Source organism: Culicoides brevitarsis, chromosome 2, assembly GCF_036172545.1.
Source record: "Culicoides brevitarsis isolate CSIRO-B50_1 chromosome 2, AGI_CSIRO_Cbre_v1, whole genome shotgun sequence".
Taxonomy (NCBI): Eukaryota; Metazoa; Arthropoda; class Insecta; order Diptera; family Ceratopogonidae; genus Culicoides; species Culicoides brevitarsis.
In genome coordinates, this window is record NC_087086.1 from 33,517,318 (window position 1) to 33,536,021 (window position 18,704).

General features: G+C 32.3%; 1 protein-coding gene across 16 annotated transcripts in view; it reads left to right on the forward strand.

The window, feature by feature from the left end:
* LOC134832002 (titin) overlaps window positions 1–18,704 on the forward strand; it is a 127,724-nt gene that overhangs the window by 32,078 nt on the left and 76,942 nt on the right. For 15 of the 16 annotated variants that reach the window (XM_063845861.1, XM_063845862.1, XM_063845867.1 and 12 more), the window contains exons 17-21: window positions 870–999; window positions 7,415–8,934; window positions 11,841–11,960; window positions 12,054–13,247; window positions 13,369–13,824. In XM_063845861.1, the coding sequence (XP_063701931.1) occupies window positions 870–999; window positions 7,415–8,934; window positions 11,841–11,960; window positions 12,054–13,247; window positions 13,369–13,824 (3,420 nt within the window). The remainder of the gene's footprint in view (window positions 1–869; window positions 1,000–7,414; window positions 8,935–11,840; window positions 11,961–12,053; window positions 13,248–13,368; window positions 13,825–18,704) is intronic. The other variant, XM_063845869.1, reaches the window with a different exon arrangement.

Below are 18,704 nucleotides of genomic sequence, written 5' to 3' on the forward strand. Positions count from 1 at the left end.
GCTAGATTAATGTGCAACTTCTGGGCTTTTAATTAAAGATTTTTAATGAAAATGATGCCAAGAGAGATTTACGACGCCGAATTTTTAATTGGCGTTTTTTCATGTGAAACGTAAAGTAAACGAGCATGAACAGATGGTCGTCTTGATATAATTTTTTGTTGCATTTCAAGGGTGGTCTACTTAATTTACGGAAAATTGGCAACAAAAATAATGGAGACGCCTTGTAATTTATTTTTATTTCTAAAAAAATAATTTTTAAAAAACTTAAATTAATGATTTTTATAAATTAAAAAAAAAATAAATAAAAAATTAAATTTTAAAATAATTTTGAAAGCATTTAAAATAATTTTTAAATTAAAAAAAAAATTAAAAAATAAACAATTTTAAAATATTTAAGAAAATAATTTTAATAAAATCAAATATAATTTTTAAAAATTTTAAAAAATCAAAAATAATTTTTAAAAATTTTAAAATGATTTTTAAAAATTTTTAAATAATTTTTGAAGCATTAAAAATAATTTTTTAAATTAAAAAAAAGTATTTTAAAATATTAAAAGAATTTTTCAAAATTAAAAAATAATTAAATAAATTTAAAAAAAATTAAAACATTTAAAATAATTTTTAAAACATTTAAAATAATTTTTAAAAATAAAAAAAAAATTAAAAATAATTTAAAAATTTGAAAATGATTTTGAAAGCATTTAAAATAAATTTTTGAATTCAAAAAAATATTTTAAAAAATTTTAATAAAATGAATTTAAAATAATTTTTTAAAAATTAAGAAAATTATTTAAAAAGTTAATACAAATTATTTAATTATTATTTTTTAAATAATTTAATTAACAATATTTTTTAAATTTTTTTTCCAGATGATCTTGGAAGGCAATAATGCCGTTCTCTTAATTGCCACGACATACGAAGAGGATTCCGGTAAATTTACATGCCGAGTCACGACATCCGCTGGCCAAGTTGAGTCCTCAGCCAATTTGCTTGTCAAAAGTAAGAACTAGATTTTTAAGGAATAATTTTTGAAAAATTTTGTCTCTCATCATCGAGACATTCAATTTTTGATAAGAAAGAAAAAGCAGGAAAAACAAAACCAAAAAATAAGAAAAAATTAAGAAAAAAAAACATGAGAGAAACTACAAAACACACACAAAAAAATCTCTCGAAAAAAAATAATTTCTCACGTTCTCTCCATTTTATTATTTAAAAAGAAAAATAATGAATATAATATTAATGTTAATTAATTTAATGTCGTTAGGGCAAAAAAATTCTCAAAATCAGGGTAACTCAAGTCAAGTCATCCCCAATTTCGAAAATTTACCATCCAAAAAAAATTGAGCCCCTGAATTTGACAATTTTTTTTAGACAGTTCACAAATGATATCAACCAAAAAAATACATATCAATGTTTTTGTCTCGCTTTATTTATTTATTATTAATTTAAAAAAAATATTTATTTTATTTGTTGATATTTATTGATAACAAAAATTACTTTTTATACAAAAAAAAAACTTTTAGAAAAATTTATAAAAAAAAAAATTGCCAATTTTGTAGCTTTTTTTCCATTTTTCACACTTTTTAATTTTTTTGGACAAATTTTTTATTTAACGAAATTCTCGTGATTTTTTAATGTTAATTCGACTAAAAAAAATTTAAATAATTTTTAAAATATTATTTATCGAAAAAAATAAAAAAAAAAACAAATTTTTTGGAAACGCATTTTTTTACATTTTTACACTGACACACAACACATTTTTTTATATTTTTTTTATAATTATTTTTTTTATTTATTTTTTTTTCGTTCTTCGGAGTCTGGAAGCAATTAATTTTTGATGCCTCCTCGATATATTTTTTTTATTAATTTTTTTAATGGCTAATGTGCCATATTTTTCTACATTTTTATTGCCCCTTTATAGATTTGTAAGATTTGCAGGCATAAAATGTACGCTTTTTATATGTAATTTATATATTTTATTAAGAAAGAAAAAAATATTTAATTGCTTCCATTTGTTGTATAACACAATTTCTAACAAAAAAAAATCAATAAAGATGCGTATTTATTTAAAGAGTGCAAAATTAATGGTCTTTAGTCGATTTTTATTACAAAAAAAAAAATATTTGAATCAGTGTCGTTAATTTATTTACAAATTTGAGTCAAAAATTAATGATAAAAAATGTTTTTCGCGGAAACATTAATTTCCTGTAAAAATTTTACAAAAATATTTTAATTTAGGCGAAAAAATGTTCGCATCTGCTGTTCATTAAATCACAATTATGCTTCAGATCTCATAAAAGCAAACATAAATTTCGAGCATAAATGTTTATTTTGTGCTATAAAAAAACTAACAGAACGCAGGTTTTAAATTTATAAAGAGAAAAAAAACTTTTATCGTCGTCACGTAAACATTTTCAATGTTAAAACGTATTTTTGACGTAAAAACAGACATTGAATCGTTTTAAAATGCGTAAAAATTTAGATTTAATTTTTTTTTTGTTCTCGAAACATCAAAGAAACGTTCGTTTATTGACTTCCACACGCCAATTTCGATTGTGATGAAAAATTAAAAAAAAAAAAAAAAATAAAAATATTTCAAAGCCAAACTTTGACTCAGCACGAGATCACGAGTCATTAGCAAGTCTGATTCGCGATCGCTTTAAATAAATAAATAAATCATTTGTTGTTTTTCATCACATTTTTTTTCTATTTAAATAAATTTAAACGTTTTCGCATCGCTGACAACCGTGAATAAAATTTTAATTTTTTTTAATAAAAACAAAAAATGTGACGACGACGACGATGTGTAAAATTTCTACGCGATGAAAAAAAATATAAATAAAGAGAAAAAAGCGGAAAAAAACACAAATTACATATAAAATTACGTCAGTCTAAATTTGGAACGCATGAAGCGTGATGTTTTGCTTATGATGATGAAGAAGATGAAGATAGAACAAGATAGAATAGGATGTCTCGATTTTTTTAAATTTATAGAAAATTTTGACAGTTTAAAATTTTTACAAATTTTCAATATTTTTTTTTAACAAAGAATACTTTAAATCAACAATTTTATTTGAAAATTTAAAAAAAAATTTTAAAAAATTTTCAATAATTTAATTTTTTGTTAAAATTTTGACATCTGTCATTTAAATTTGACGTTTCAAGAACAACATTTAATTTTTTTTTTCAAAAAAAAAATAATTTTTAGAATTTTAATTATTTTAAAAATATTTGAAAATTTAAATTTTAACGAAAATTTTGACATCTGTCACTATTTTGACATTTAAAAAATTTGACAGATGTCAAAATTTTTATTTAAATTTAAAATAATGAACATTTTGCTATTCGTTTTGTACAACTTTCAATTAAAATTGAGACCTATTTACTACTAGAATGTTCATGAATCGAAATTTTTATTTAAAAAATTTTGACATTTGTCATTTTTGACAGTTCATAATATCTTAAATGTCAAAATTTTTATTTAATTTTAATTTTTAAAAAATTTGTAGAATATTTTTTACATTTCAATGGAAAAAAGAAGTCAATTTACTGTTCAAAAATCGAAAATTTTTGACATCTGTCATTATTTTGACAGTTCAAAGAATGACAAATGTCAAAATTTCAAATTTTTTAAAAATTTTTAGAACATTAATGTTCAAAAATTTATATTTGATCGAAAATTTTTGACATCTGTCAAAATTTTAACTGTCAAAATATTTCATGGAATTGCCCATTTTTCTAAATTTACCTTCAAATTTACTCATAAAAACGGAATTTTATAAATTTTTATCATCACGACACTGATTCTCCGCTAATTTATTTCATTATTTTCTCGCTATTTCAATTAAATCAAAATTTCGCCAAGAAAAACATTTTTTCACGCTCAACGAAAAATCCACTTTCCAAATAAATTGTGTTGATAAATACACAAACCAGACACAAGAAGTCACTTAATCCCGCACTTTTTTTTTCTACACATGTCATCACCCACCTCTCGAGTCTGTCTCTTTTCGGCGGCGTAGGCGAGCTAATTTATTCTTTAGAGTAAAAATTCTTGAAATTATTCCTGATTCACCTGAGTTGATAAAAAAAAGTGTCATTATGACATAACGTCCTATTTTTGGATGGATCGCTGCATGGAAGACGCTGACGACGACGACGAGTGACGTGTCCCTGGGTCAATGCATTTGCGGCATGATTGCAGCATGACTCAGGGACTTTTTGTCACCGAAGACACTGGAAGGCGATGTTAGGAGAAAAATGAAGCCCTTTGTATGGATTTTTTGATGGAAATTTAAATAAAAATCAAATTTTATGGAATTAAATTCTTTTATTTATTTTTTCGAGTTTTTACATTTGAATTAAAAATAAAAAAAAATTGAGCGAGAGAAAACAATAAAAAGTTACCTGAATCCTTGGAAATTTCTAGAATAATCGGAAATGGAGGCGGATGGTCATTTACTTACATTTAAAGACTTATCGGACCGTAAAACAAATAAAATAAATAAAAACTCGGGACTTACTCAATTTTTTTGACATCCAATTATCGGGTGTCCTCCCCCTGTAAAAAAATAAAAAAAATAAAAATTAATTAATTATTTAAAATAAAAATTAAAATAATAAAATAAATGAGAGAATATGAGAAATTAAATAAAAATAATTTTAAGATTTAATTTAAATTTAATTAAAAATAAATATTTAAATAATTTTTAAGCGTTGATTGAACTGATTGTTAAATGGATGCATGAATTTGCTTTTTTTATAAAAAAAAAAATAATTATTTGTATTAATTGTTGTGTTAATTTTTGTTGTTTTTTCTTAATTATTAAAAAAAAAATGCTTAGCATGGACAACGCTTACCTGCCTAAAACTCTTGCAAGACTGCCACTGTTTGTCCTCTCACCTTCATTTCACTTAAAAAACTTACGCAAATTCATCCATTCATCATTTTTTTGTGTTATTTTTATTGTTTAAGTTTTTTCTCCATTTTTTAATTAATATTTAATTTTATTGTTTTATATTAAAATATTTGTTCATTTTTTGTAAAATAAAAAAAAATAATTAAATAAATAAAATTACTAAATAAATGTTTAATCTTGAATGAAAAATAAAATAAAAAAATTAAAAAAATATTTTTTGTTGTTTTTTGGAATTTAAAACTTTTTTTATTGTTGTTTTTATTTTGATTTTCTTGTTTTGCTTTATTTGGCTGCGATTTTGAAAATTTGATCCGCCTGGACGAAACGAGCACAGGTAAAAGACTAAAATATTAAAATAGAACCGTCATTGAAATTTTTGGGGCGTGCACATCAATGATGGTTGATGATTGTTTCAATGATGATTCATGTCGCGTCGGAGTGGGGGAAATTGGGAGAGAAAATTCGAAATAAATCTCACGGATTTTGGTTTTTGGGACATTTTGTGAGAAAAATTGAAAATTTGCTCAACTGAGGAAGGGAAATGGGGTACAGAGTGTTTAAATTTTTTACAGAGGAAAAATTTTTTCCGTTATAATTTAAAATTAAATTAATTTAATTATTAATTTAATTTACTTAATTAAATTTTGATTTAAAAAAATTAAATTTTAATTTAATTAAATAAATTAGGTAATTAATAAGAAATTAAATTCAATTTTTTTTTTATTTAAAATTATATTTTAATGAAAATTAATTAAAATTAAAATTAAATTTAATTAAAATGATCATTATTAAATATTTTAATTTTTTTTTTCATAGAAAAATATTTAACTTCGAGATAAAAAAAATAAGTTTTTCAAAGAATTAAAGAATTTTTTTGATATAAATTTAAATTTTAAATTAAATTTATTTAATTAAATAAAAATAAATTAAATAATTAAATTAATTAAATTTTAAAATTAAATTAAAAATTTAAATTAAAATTAAATAATTTAAATTAATTAAGAATAAAATCAATAAATTAAATATTTTAAATATTTTTTTTAATTATTTGTTTTTATAAAAAAAATAAACTTTATTTTAAAGAAAATAAAAAATTTCAAGGAATTTAAAATAAATCAAAATTAAATTTAAAAAAAAAATTTTAGAAGAAATTAAATAAATTTAAAATTCTTGAAATAAAGGAAACGCCTGGTTCTTTAATTTAAAAAAAAATCAATAGAGCTAATTTTTTGCTCTTTGTAAAAAAACACTCTGTACTTAATATTATTTAAAGAATTTCCCCATTTTCAGTCGATCTCTTCGCTCAAAACGATCTCTCCCAAAAAATCTCTTCAAAAAAATTAATTCTCAAAATTTTCCCCATCCATCTCGATCGTTGACTCACGCCAACGTTACTCATCTCCCTCAAATTTATAAATAGAAATGTGTTTCACATCTTTCCTCAGCGACCAAAAAACTCGCATGTTTTTCTGTAAAAATAAATGTAACTAATTGTCTTTTAACGTCTCTTCGCATCGTTTTTTTGTCGTTCCTGACAACAATGATAATTAATGTTTATGAGATTTTTCCAACGATCTGTCACTTTTTATTGTTGTCTCATGCTCGAAATGATTTTTTGAGCTATTTTTAAAATTTTCATGAATTTTTAGAAAAGAAAATGGTACAGCCCTGTATTGCGTCATCGTCTAAATTCATAAATCTGTCACTCATAATTACTTTATTTTCTAAATTTAAACGTTTATTTTTTGCTCATAATTATTTCGTCAATTGCCACGAGCCAGAATTTGCGAGAAAAGAGCAAAGAAGGGGAATTGATGAGATGAAAAATTGAAAATTAAAGAAATCCTTGAATAGAAGGCCACACACGCTCGTAGCATCATGAGTCAAGAAGACCGCTGCAAAATCATAAACAAAATTTATTTGAAATTTTTCTAATGAAATGAAAATGTGCGCTATTAATACACATTTTTCTGTCTATTTATTTGTTTTTTCGCTTATTTTTTGTCTGTCATGCAAAAAAATGTTTCATTATTTAATTTTTGATTTTTTTTTCTTCTTACGATTGCCTAACATGCTGTTCGCTTCATGCTTTGGTGAAAATAGAATTTTTGTTTATTTTAGCACGAATTTACTGAGAAACAGACGGAAAATTTGCATTTTTTCGCACCTTGTCGTTTATTTTTAATAAAAATTTATAATTAAGAGCACGAAAAAAAAATAATTAGATGAGTCAGAAAAAAATTAGATAAAAAATGTTCTCACTTTCCACGTCGTTCAACACTGTGGTTACGGCATACATTATATACGAATTATTTAGTTACGTAAGAAAAGGTATTTGTTTTTCCTACGTATTTTTTGATCTACTTCTGTCAAATTTGAGATTTTTTTTATGAATGATGATTTTTTTTTATTTTTTTTTTTTTTAGATGATGAGAGAAATTTTTTTTAATTTTTTTATTTTTAATTAAATTTTTAATTAATTTTTTTTTATTTAGAACGTCGTAAGGCTTCCCGTCGTCTCGTTTTAACAGACGGTCAAGAGGTTACGCCAGACCAGCAGAAAAATGGCGAAAAGCCGAAATCACAAGGAGCGCCAGGTACCCATGATGACAACAACAATACTGGCTTCGATAGCTCCGAATACACGGAAGAGAGTGAGATAGACACGGAATTCGTGCCACAAGGTGACGAAAGTCTCCCATGGCGTCGTTCACGTTCACGCCAAGCCCCGTGGAAACGCAGAGCATCACGCGACCGATCCGCGCAACGAGATCGTTCCCTATCCTCAGGGCGTCAAGAAGTCAAACCATGGACCGAGGAAGCTGTAAAACTGAAAAAAGCTCCCGTTATCCAGAAGGAAGTGCGAAGAGAGAGCATTCCAACGGTCGAATTGAAGCCGAGTCAAACGGTGAAGCGTGAAATTCCTCGCGAAAAGTTGGAAAGTGTGCAGCTGAGACGTGTCTCGATCGACCAAAAAGTTGACGAACTGAGACAAGAAGAAATTGAGGAAAAACACACGGATGACGTTTCAATTTTGGAAATTACGCAACAAATTGACGAACTTATCAGGAAAGACATTGAGACTGGAAAGCAATATAAAGACATGCGACAAGACACGGACGAAACTACATTACTTAAAGTTGACAAACGAACCGACGTTGAGGAAACTGACTTGACAAAGACTAAAGAAGAAGCTGTACCATGGAAAAGAGGACCCAAATCACGAGACACGTCTCTTGATAAACGCCAACATACCGAAGACTCGTCGTTGCTCGATGTCAAAAAACGTGAAGATGTCACGGAAGAAAGCAAAGAACAGCCAGTGCCATGGAAACGAGGACCTAAGCCACGAGATACTTCCCTCGACAAAAAATCTCATACAGAAGACACGACTTTGCTTGATGTCAAACAAGAAGAAACTACGACTGAGGAGACACAAGAAGCAGCAGTTCCATGGAAACGAGGCCCACGATCTCGATCACGTGATATTTCCGCTGATAGATCTCGCGAAGAACCCGTTCCATGGAATCAGCAACCAGTGAAGCTGCGCCCGTCTGTGAGACAACCCAAGCAAATCGAGAAAGAAACCATTGAAGCGGTTGAATTGAAACCCACGAAAATTGTGAAGCAAGAAGTTGAGAAGGAAACGCTCGAACAAGTCGATTTGAAACGTCACAAAGTTGAAAAGACTGAGGAAACGCAACAATCAGAACAATATCAAACTACGGAGGATTCAACTTTGTTGGATGTTCGTAAGAGAACTGAGGAAGAAGAAAAAACCGAGGAGAAAGCAGTTCCATGGAAAAGAGGACAGAGACCCAGAGACACTTCATTGGACAAGAAATCTCACACAGAAGACACGACATTGTTGGATGTGAGACAAAAAGAAGAGGAAAGTGTCCAACAAAAGCCTGAAGAAACTGCTGTGCCATGGAAACGAGGACCAAAGCCAAAGAAACCTGAAGAAGAAACAATCACTCATGTCGAGGATCAAACTTTGTTGGATGTCAAACAGGTAAGTAACCAAAAAATAAGTTTGAAAAAGACATTTGACACAAATTTTAAATAAAAATCAAACACTTACACAACAAAATTTCACATTTAAATTAAATAGCAAACACAAGAAACTCAAAAAGTTGCTGAAAAACCTCCGAGACGTGGTAGCAAGCAACTTCCAACTAAAGACGAGCCAAAGCCATGGACTGAAGAAAAAGTTCAATTGAAACCAGCTGCTTCTTCAAAGAAGGAAATTGAAAAAGAGACGATTGAACAAGTTGAACTCAAGTCAACCAAACCAGCAGATAAAGCTGATGAAGAAACTTCGCAAGAAAAAGTTGAACCTTATAAACCAAAGATCAAGATTGTTAAGAAAGATGCTCCAAAGGTTGAAGAACAAGAAGTCTCTGAAGAGAAGCCTTCAGTTGAGAAACCTGAAAAGGTTAAACCTGACGAAAAAGCTGAACAACCTGAAAAAGTTGAACCATACAAACCAAAGATCAAGATCGTTAAGAAAGATGCTCCAAAGGTTGAAGAACAAGAAGTCTCTGAAGAGAAGCCTTCAGTTGAGAAACCTGAAAAGGTTAAACCTGAAGAAAAAGCTGAACAACCTGAAAAAGTTGAACCGTACAAACCAAAGATCAAGATCGTTAAGAAAGATAAGGTTGAAGAACAAGAAGTCTCTGAAGAGAAACCTTCAGTTGAAAAACCTGAAAAGGTTAAACCTGAAGAAAAAGCTGAACAACCTGAAAAAGTTGAACCATACAAACCAAAGATCAAGATCGTTAAGAAAGATGCTCCAAAGGTTGAAGAACAAGAAGTCTCTGAAGAGAAACCTTCAGTTGAGAAGCCTGAAAAGGTTAAACCTGAAGAAAAAGCTGAACAACCTGAAAAAGTTGAACCTTACAAACCAAAGATCAAGATCGTTAAGAAAGATGCTCCAAAGGTTGAAGAACAAGAAGTCTCTGAAGAGAAGCCTTCAGTTGAGAAACCTGAAAAGGTCAAACCTGAAGAAAAAGCTGAACAACCTGAAAAAGTTGAACCTTACAAACCAAAGATCAAGATCGTTAAGAAAGATGCTCCAAAGGTTGAAGAACAAGAAGTTACTGAAGAGAAGCCTTCAGTTGAGAAGCCTGAAAAGGTCAAACCTGAAGAAAAATCTGAACAACCTGAAAAAGTTGAACCTTACAAACCAAAGATCAAGATCGTTAAGAAAGATGCTCCAAAGGTTGAAGAACAAGAAGTTACTGAAGAGAAGCCTTCCGCTGAGAAATCTGAAAAGGTTAAACCTGAAGAAAAATCTGAACAACCTGAAAAAGTTGAACCTTACAAACCAAAGATCAAGATCGTTAAGAAAGATGCTCCAAAGGTTGAAGAACAAGAAGTTACTGAAGAGAAGCCTTCAGTTGAGAAACCTGAAAAGGTCAAACCTGAAGAAAAAGCTGAACAACCTGAAAAAGTTGAACCATACAAACCAAAGATCAAGATCGTTAAGAAAGATGCTCCAAAGGTTGAAGAACAAGAAGTCTCTGAAGAGAAGCCTTCAGTTGAGAAACCTGAAAAGGTCAAACCTGAAGAAAAATCTGAACAACCTGAAAAAGTTGAACCTTACAAACCAAAGATCAAGATCGTTAAGAAAGATGCTCCAAAGGTTGAAGAACAAGAAGTCTCTGAAGAGAAGCCTTCAGTTGAAAAACCTGAAAAGGTTAAACCTGAAGAAAAATCTGAACAACCTGAAAAAGTTGAACCTTACAAACCAAAGATCAAGATCGTTAAGAAAGATAAGGTTGAAGAACAAGAAGTCTCTGAAGAGAAGCCTTCAGTTGAGAAACCTGAAAAGGTTAAACCTGAAGAAAAAGCTGAACAACCTGAAAAAGTTGAACCTTACAAACCAAAGATCAAGATCGTTAAGAAAGATGCTCCAAAGGTTGAAGAACAAGAAGTCTCTGAAGAGAAGCCTTCAGTTGAGAAACCTGAAAAGGTTAAACCTGAAGAAAAAGCTGAACAACCTGAAAAAGTTGAACCTTATAAACCAAAGATCAAGATCATTAAGAAAGAGAAGGTTGAAGAACAAGAAGTCTCTGAAGAGAAGCCTTCAGTTGAGAAACCTGAAAAGGTCAAACCTGAAGAAAAATCTGAACAACCTGAAAAAGTTGAACCTTATAAACCAAAGATCAAGATCGTTAAGAAAGATGCTCCAAAGGTTGAAGAACAAGAAGTCTCTGAAGAGAAGCCTTCAGTTGAAAAACCTGAAAAGGTTAAACCTGAAGAAAAAGCTGAACAACCTGAAAAAGTTGAACCTTATAAACCAAAGATCAAGATCGTTAAGAAAGAAAAGGTTGAAGAACAAGAAGTCTCTGAAGAGAAGCCTTCAGTTGAAAAACCTGAAAAGGTTAAACCTGAAGAAAAAGCTGAACAACCTGAGAAAGTTGAACCTTATAAACCAAAGATCAAGATCGTTAAGAAAGATGCTCCAAAGGTTGAAGAACAAGAAGTCTCTGAAGAGAAGCCTTCAGTTGAAAAACCTGAAAAGGTTAAACCTGAAGAAAAAGCTGAACAACCTGAAAAAGTTGAACCTTATAAACCAAAGATCAAAATTGCGAAGAAAAAGGTTGAAGAAGAAGCAGCCAAGCCCGAAAAATCAATTGAACCAACGAAAACTAAAGCGACTATTGAAGAGAGCAAAGAAGAAACTAAAGCAACTGAGAAGGTAGTTAATCGAAACGAATTATACGCCTTTTGCTTGCTATACATCTTTCGACATATAGCGCTGTACTTATAGAGCTCGAACATAGTTTTGGCAATCCTAAAATACTATCAAAATTGGCTATAAAATTGGCATTCTACGCTAACACTGACACTCTTTCAGCAATACATTAAATTTTTTTGCTTCATTTTTTTTAATTTTCTTTTAATTTTTAATAGGAGGAAACTGTTGAAGCAGTTGAAAAACGTAAGATCAAGAAGATCGTAAAGGTAAAGAAACCACAAGACAAAGAAACAACTTCACACGAAGAAGATAGCACTTTACTAGATGTTGAGACGGTAAGTTTCGTTTTAGTTAGAATGTCCCTTACACAATTCCAACACACCTTCTAATTGGCAAAATATTCACACAATTCATTCAAATTTACACAGACACAAGAAGAAGAAACTCCAGTTGTGCCAGAAGAAACTCCCGTTTCATGGCGTCGTGGTCCTAAAAAACAACCTTCGGAAAAAACTGAAAAGCCAACCGAAGAAAAGGTTGAACCTCTCGAAGAAGACAAACCCATTGAAGAAGAACCATTTGTTGTCGAAGAACTTCCTGAAAAAGTTCAAATCGTTGAAACCAAAACACAAGAAGGCACTGTCTCGAAACAGGTTATCAAGAAACGCGTAATTCGCAAGACGAAACCTAAAAAGCAAGAAATTACTGAGATCATCAGTAAACAAGTCGACGAAGATTTGCCCGTTCACTTTGTGTCTGTGACTGAGCTTCCTCTCGACGAGAACTTGGAGATGCTGAAGGCGTTCGAGGAACAACCCGATACTGCTGTAGTTGTCGAGGAGTTGCCCGAACAAGTTCGTGTGATTCAAGTTCAGACTCAAGAGGGACCAAAGAAACAGACAATTAAGAAACGAGTGATCAAGAAGAAGCAAGGTCGACGTGAATCCATCACAGAAATCGTTACGAAGCAAGTAGAAGGAAAAGCTCCTGTTACTTCGATAACGGTTACAGAGACAGACTTGCCCTTGGAGGAAACAGATGCTTTTAAACCGTTCAGCGGTAAAAAAGCCAAAGCTCAAGTCGTTGTCGAAGAATTGCCTGAACATGTGCAAATCTTTGAAGGACCTAAAACATTCGAAGGACCTGAACAACGCACAGTTATCAAGAAACGCGTTATTAAGAAACACAAAGGACCCAAGAAACATGAAGAAACAGAAATCATCATGAAACAAGTTGACAATCAAACGCCTGAAACGGTTGTTACTGTCAGTCACATTGAAGAAATTATTGACGAAACTACACAACCATTGAAACCATTCGAGGAGCTCTTTGATAAGGCAAAGACACGCAAGACTAGCCTTCAATATGGAACAGCGGAAGAACATCAACCACAATTGCTCCAAGAGTTTGTAAGACGCTCCAGCATTGTGAAAGAAGTCACCAAACCAGAAATCGAAGAAGTCACAGAAGTTCACTTGGAAGACGACAAACCAGTTAAAAAGACTGTCAAACGTCGCGTATCGAAGAAAAAGCGTTTGTCTGTCGATGAAACGAAAGAAATTGTCGCACCAATTGAATCTGTTACACTTCTCGATGAAGAAACATTGAGTCCATTTGAACAGGTACACAACTTTATGAAAATTACACTCTTACATGTCTTCCATCTCTAACTCCTTCTATCTTTTATATTGTAATAAAGAATTGAATTAGCTCTCTAACTTGTGTTTTATTCTCCCTTATTAGCACGAAACTGTGACAGAAATTGCTCAAACAACGGAAGAGCAACCTGTCGCATGGAAACGTGGACCAAAGAAAGCCAAACCTGTCGTTGACGATGTTGAAAAGAAACCCGAAGATGGTAACGTTCCATGGATTGACGCGCCATCTCGTTTGAAACCTACTATTCGTCAACAAAAGCCAATCGAACGTGAAAAGCTCGAAGAAGTTGAATTGAAACCTTCAAAGGTTCGTAAGTCGAGCGTTGATCGTGAGGCGTTGGAAGATGTTTCGTTGAAACCCGTTTCAAAGGACGTCATTGAGCAATCGCAAGTTGCGGAAGTTGCTGAAATCGAACAAGAACAAGTTGAAACGGAAAAACGAAAGATCAAGAAGATTGTTAAGGTTAAGAAACCTAAAGACAAGGAAACTGTTGAAGACGTCGAAGATGATGCTCGATTGGAGGTTGAGCAAACGGAAGAGGTAAGTGCGAAGAAAGATTTTAAATTTCATTATCTCAAACAACACGATACTTACAAGTATACCAAAAATTGTACTTTACACACACAGACATTCGAAAAACCCACTGAAACACCTACAGAACAAACACAAGAAACTGCTGTTCCATGGAAACGTGGACAAAAGAAAGAAAAACCAGAAGAAAAGGTAGAAGAAAAACAATGGCCTACAGGAAAGCGTCGTCCCAAACCAGAAGAAGAGCAAGAAGATATTTCTCTCAAGCCAATTCCCAAACCCAAGAAACAACCCAAAGAAAAACCCGAAAAGGATGTCGAAGGACTCAAATTCGTGCCAGAAACTATCGAAGAGCTGCCTGAAAAGGTTCAAGTTGTTGAAACCAAGAAGGCTGATGGCACAGTCAAGAAACAAACTATCAAAAAGAGGGTTATTAAGAAGAAGAAGGGAGACAAACAAGAAATTACTGAAATTGTTACCAAAGAAGAAGAAAACGCTGCTCCAATTACAAGCGTTACAGTTACTGAATCAACTGTTGATGAGTCTGAGGAACCATTTGAACCATTCAAAGAAATGTTGGAGAAACCTCAAGTCATTGAGGAAGTTCCTGAAGAGACTACAATCACAACAGTTAAGACTCGTGAAGGACCTAAGAAGAGCGTTACGAAGAAACGCGTCATCAAGAAGAAGGATGGAAAGAAAGAAACTGTTACAGAAATTGTAACTAAAGAAATCGAAGGTCACGAGCCTGTTACAACTGTCGAGGTAACTGAAGTTGCTCTCCCTCTTGACGAAATTGTCGAAGAAGTAAAGCCTGAGGAAGTTATTGAAGAACTTCCAGAGCACATTCAAGTCATTGAAACTCCAACAGAAGATGGAACTTCAAAGACAATTGTCAAGAAACGTGTCATCAAGAAGAAGAAGGGCAAGAAAGAAGAAATCACAGAAATTTTGGTCAAACAAGAGGAAGGCAAAGCGCCTGAAACTCTTGTCACATTCAGTGAAGTGCAAGAAACTCTTCCAGAAGAAACTGTCGAAGATGTTAAGCCAACTGAAGGAGAATTCAAACCAGAATTGACTGAATTGCTTGTAGAGTTTATGAAGAAATCTGCTGCTCCCGATGCTCAAAAACCAGTTGAAGAAACTACTGAGATTGTCATGGAGGAAGGTAAACCAAAGAAGAAGGTTACAAAACGACGTGTCACAAAGAAGAAGCTCACGCCAGAAGACGAAAACATCAAGCGTTTGTTAGAGTTGGAAGTTTCGAAAACTCCTCTCGAAGATTATGAACAGGTACACTCACGAAACATTTTTACTTTTAAAACACTTTCATACTCACGACACAAACAATATTTTTTTCTTTTTATGAATTTTCACTCACACTTTATATTTTTACAAAACAGTCTGAACACAAACCTAAAGACAAAGAACAAGAAGAAACACCTGAAGACAAAACACCTTACAAACGAGGTCCAAAGAAACAAAAACCTGCTCCAGAAGAGCCTGAAGAAAAACAATGGCCAACTGGAAAACGTCGTCCAAAACCAGAAGAAGAAACTGAAGAAATCTCGCTCAAACCAATTCCCAAGCCAAAGAAAGAACCTAAAGAAAAGCCTCAAAGAGAAGTTGAGGGACCAACATTCGTTCCTCACGAGCTACCCGAGAAGGTTCAAGTCATCGAAACTAAAAAACCAGATGGCACAATCAAGAAACAGGTGATCAAAAAACGAGTGATCAAAAAGCCTGTCGAAGATAAACAAGAAGTAACTGAAATTGTGACGAAACAAGTTGATGATCAATTGCCTGTCACGAGTGTTACAGTTACTGAATTGCCTCTCGATGAAACTCTTGAATCATTAATTCCATATGAAGAAGTGCCTGATCGCGCTGAAATCATTGAAGAGTTGCCTGAAGAGACGAAAGTCACTAAGGTTCGCACAGAAGAAGGCATAAAAACAGTAACAACGGCTAAACGCGTTATCAAGAAGAAAGCTGGGCGTAAACAATCAGTCACAGAAATCACAACAAAAACAGTAAAGGGACAAGAACCTATTACGACAGTCACTGTCAAAGAGGAAGACTTACCAATCGAAGAGATTGAAGAAGTTAAACCAGAAAAAGCTGTTGTCGTTGAAGAACTTCCCGAGCACATTCAAGTGACTGAAGTTAAAACAGAAGAAGGCCCTGTTCAAAAGACTGTTGTGAAGAAACAAATTATCAAGAAACGCAAGCCAGGAAAGAAAGAAGAAGTGATAGAAATTTTGACAAAACAAGTTGATGATAAGAAGCCCGAAACTGTAGTTACTGTCAGTGAAGTCGACACAATTGTCGAAGAAACCACTGAGCCATTGAAGCCTAAGAAACCAACTAAGGCAACTATGCGCAAATCAAGCACTCAATATGGCAAAGCTGAAGAATTCAAACCAGAATTGCTGCAAGAATTTACAAGAAAATCAAGTCTTCCTCTTCCGAAATTGCCTGAAGAGGAGAAATTAACGGAAGTCGTTATGGAAGACAATGAACTACACAAAAAGACAATTAAACGTCGTGTAGTTAAGAAAAAAGTTGTATCAGAAACGGACGAAGAGATTAAACGATTAATAACACCAATCGAAAACATCGAAATCATTGAAGACGAAACACCCACACTAGAAGAGGTAACAAGATATCCTAACACAATCATAACATTACATTACTCATTTTTTTTTCCAAAACAAGTCAATTGAAACAGACTTACACTAATTTTTTGGCTTTAATTACAAAAAGTTACAAAATAACACGCAATTTTTTTTACTAAACTTTTGATTCATTTTACACACAGACACAACCAAAAACACTTCACACACAAAAAGTTACTCCAAAACAAGACAAACTCCCTTCAGAAAGTACGCAAGTGACAGTCGTAGAAGAGCCTGAAAAGGTTCAAATTGTCGAAACCCAAAAGCCTGATGGCACAGTAACGCAAGAAGTGATCAAAACAAGAAAAATCAAGAAAACAAAAGGAAAGAAGCAAGAAATTACTGAAATTGTAACAAAACAAGAGAAGAATGCTGCTCCAATTACAAGCGTTACAGTTACTGAATCAACTGTTGATGAGTCTGAGGAACCATTTGAACCATTCAAAGAAATGTTGGAGAAACCTCAAGTCATTGAGGAAGTTCCTGAAGAGACAACAATCACAACAGTTAAGACTCGTGAAGGACCTAAGAAGAGCGTTACGAAGAAACGCGTCATCAAGAAGAAAGATGGAAAGAAAGAAACTGTTACAGAAATTGTAACTAAAGAAATCGAAGGTCACGAGCCTGTTACAACTGTCGAGGTAACTGAAGTTGCTCTCCCTCTTGACGAAATTGTCGAAGAAGTAAAGCCTGAGGAAGTTATTGAAGAACTTCCAGAGCACATTCAAGTCATTGAAACTCCAACAGAAGATGGAACTTCAAAGACAATTGTCAAGAAACGTGTCATCAAAAAGAAGAAGGGCAAGAAAGAAGAAATCACAGAAATTTTGGTCAAACAAGAGGAAGGCAAAGCGCCTGAAACTCTTGTTACTTTTAAAGAAGTTCAGGAGTCAGATGTAATTTCAGAAGGACCTGTTGAAGAAACAAAATCTAAACAGAAAAAGCCCAAAAAGACAAAGAAAACAGACGAAATCAAACCTACGACTCAACAAGAAGATATTGAAGAATTCAAACCTGAATGTAGCGATTTATTAAAAGAATTCATGAAAAAATCAATTGCTCCAGAGTCACAAGCGTCTGAAGAAGAAAAGGTAACCGAGTTTGTACTTGAAGACGATAAACCAAAGAAAACTATCGTCAAACGTCGAGTAACTAAAAAGAAACTTTCACCAGAAGAACAAAAAATAAAGGAAATTCTTGAAACAGACACTACTCTTTCTCTCGAAAAACACAAAAAGGTACACTTACACTTCACACATTTTTTTTCACAATATTTTAGCAAACACAAACACTACACACACATTTTCTCTTTATTTTTTAACACACTACACAGAAAAAGATTCCCGCAGAAAAGCCTCAAACATCAACAATCGTCGAAGAATTACCAGAAAAGGTGACAATTTTAGAAGTTCAAACAAGCGATGGAACAATTGAACGACAAGTTGTCAGTAAGCGTACGATACGCAAACGAAAGGGTTCAAAACAAGAAACTACTGAAATTGTAACAAAACAACAGCCAGGGTGTCTTCCTGTAACAAGTGTTGAAACGTTCGAATCTACTATTGAGCCAGTTGCTGAAGATGTAGCAACAATTGTAGAGGAATTACCTGAAGAAATGGAGATTTCTACAGTTCAAACAAAACAAGGACCTAAAGAGAAAGTTACAAAGAAACGAACAATCAAGAAGAAAACTGGAAGAAAAGAATCTATTACAGAAATCGTTACAAAAGAAGTTGAAGGCGATATGCCGATTACGACTGTAACGGTAATTGAAGCTGATCTTCCATTAGACGAAATTATTGAAGAAAAGCCCGTTGAAGAACTCGTGGAAGAGCTTCCAGAACGAATTCAAGTTATTGAGACTCCAACGGAAGATGGTCAAACTAAGAAAACGATCGTCAAGAAACGTACAATCAAAAAGAAAAAGGGTAACAAAGAAGAAATTACCGAAATTCTAACTAAAAAGGAGGAAGATAAAGCTCCTGAGACTGTTGTTACTGTAAGTGAAGTTTCTGCTATTATTGACGAAGCTACTGAACCCATTAAGCCAGTTGTTGCTGACAAATTGGAGCCAAATCTATTAGAAAACTTCAACCAACGTCGTTCAAGCGTTTCAAAAGACATTAAGAACAAAGTTGAGGAAACACTTGACATTGTTTTGAAAGATGACGCTCCTCTCAAAAAGAAAACAAAGCGTCGTGTTACCAAACA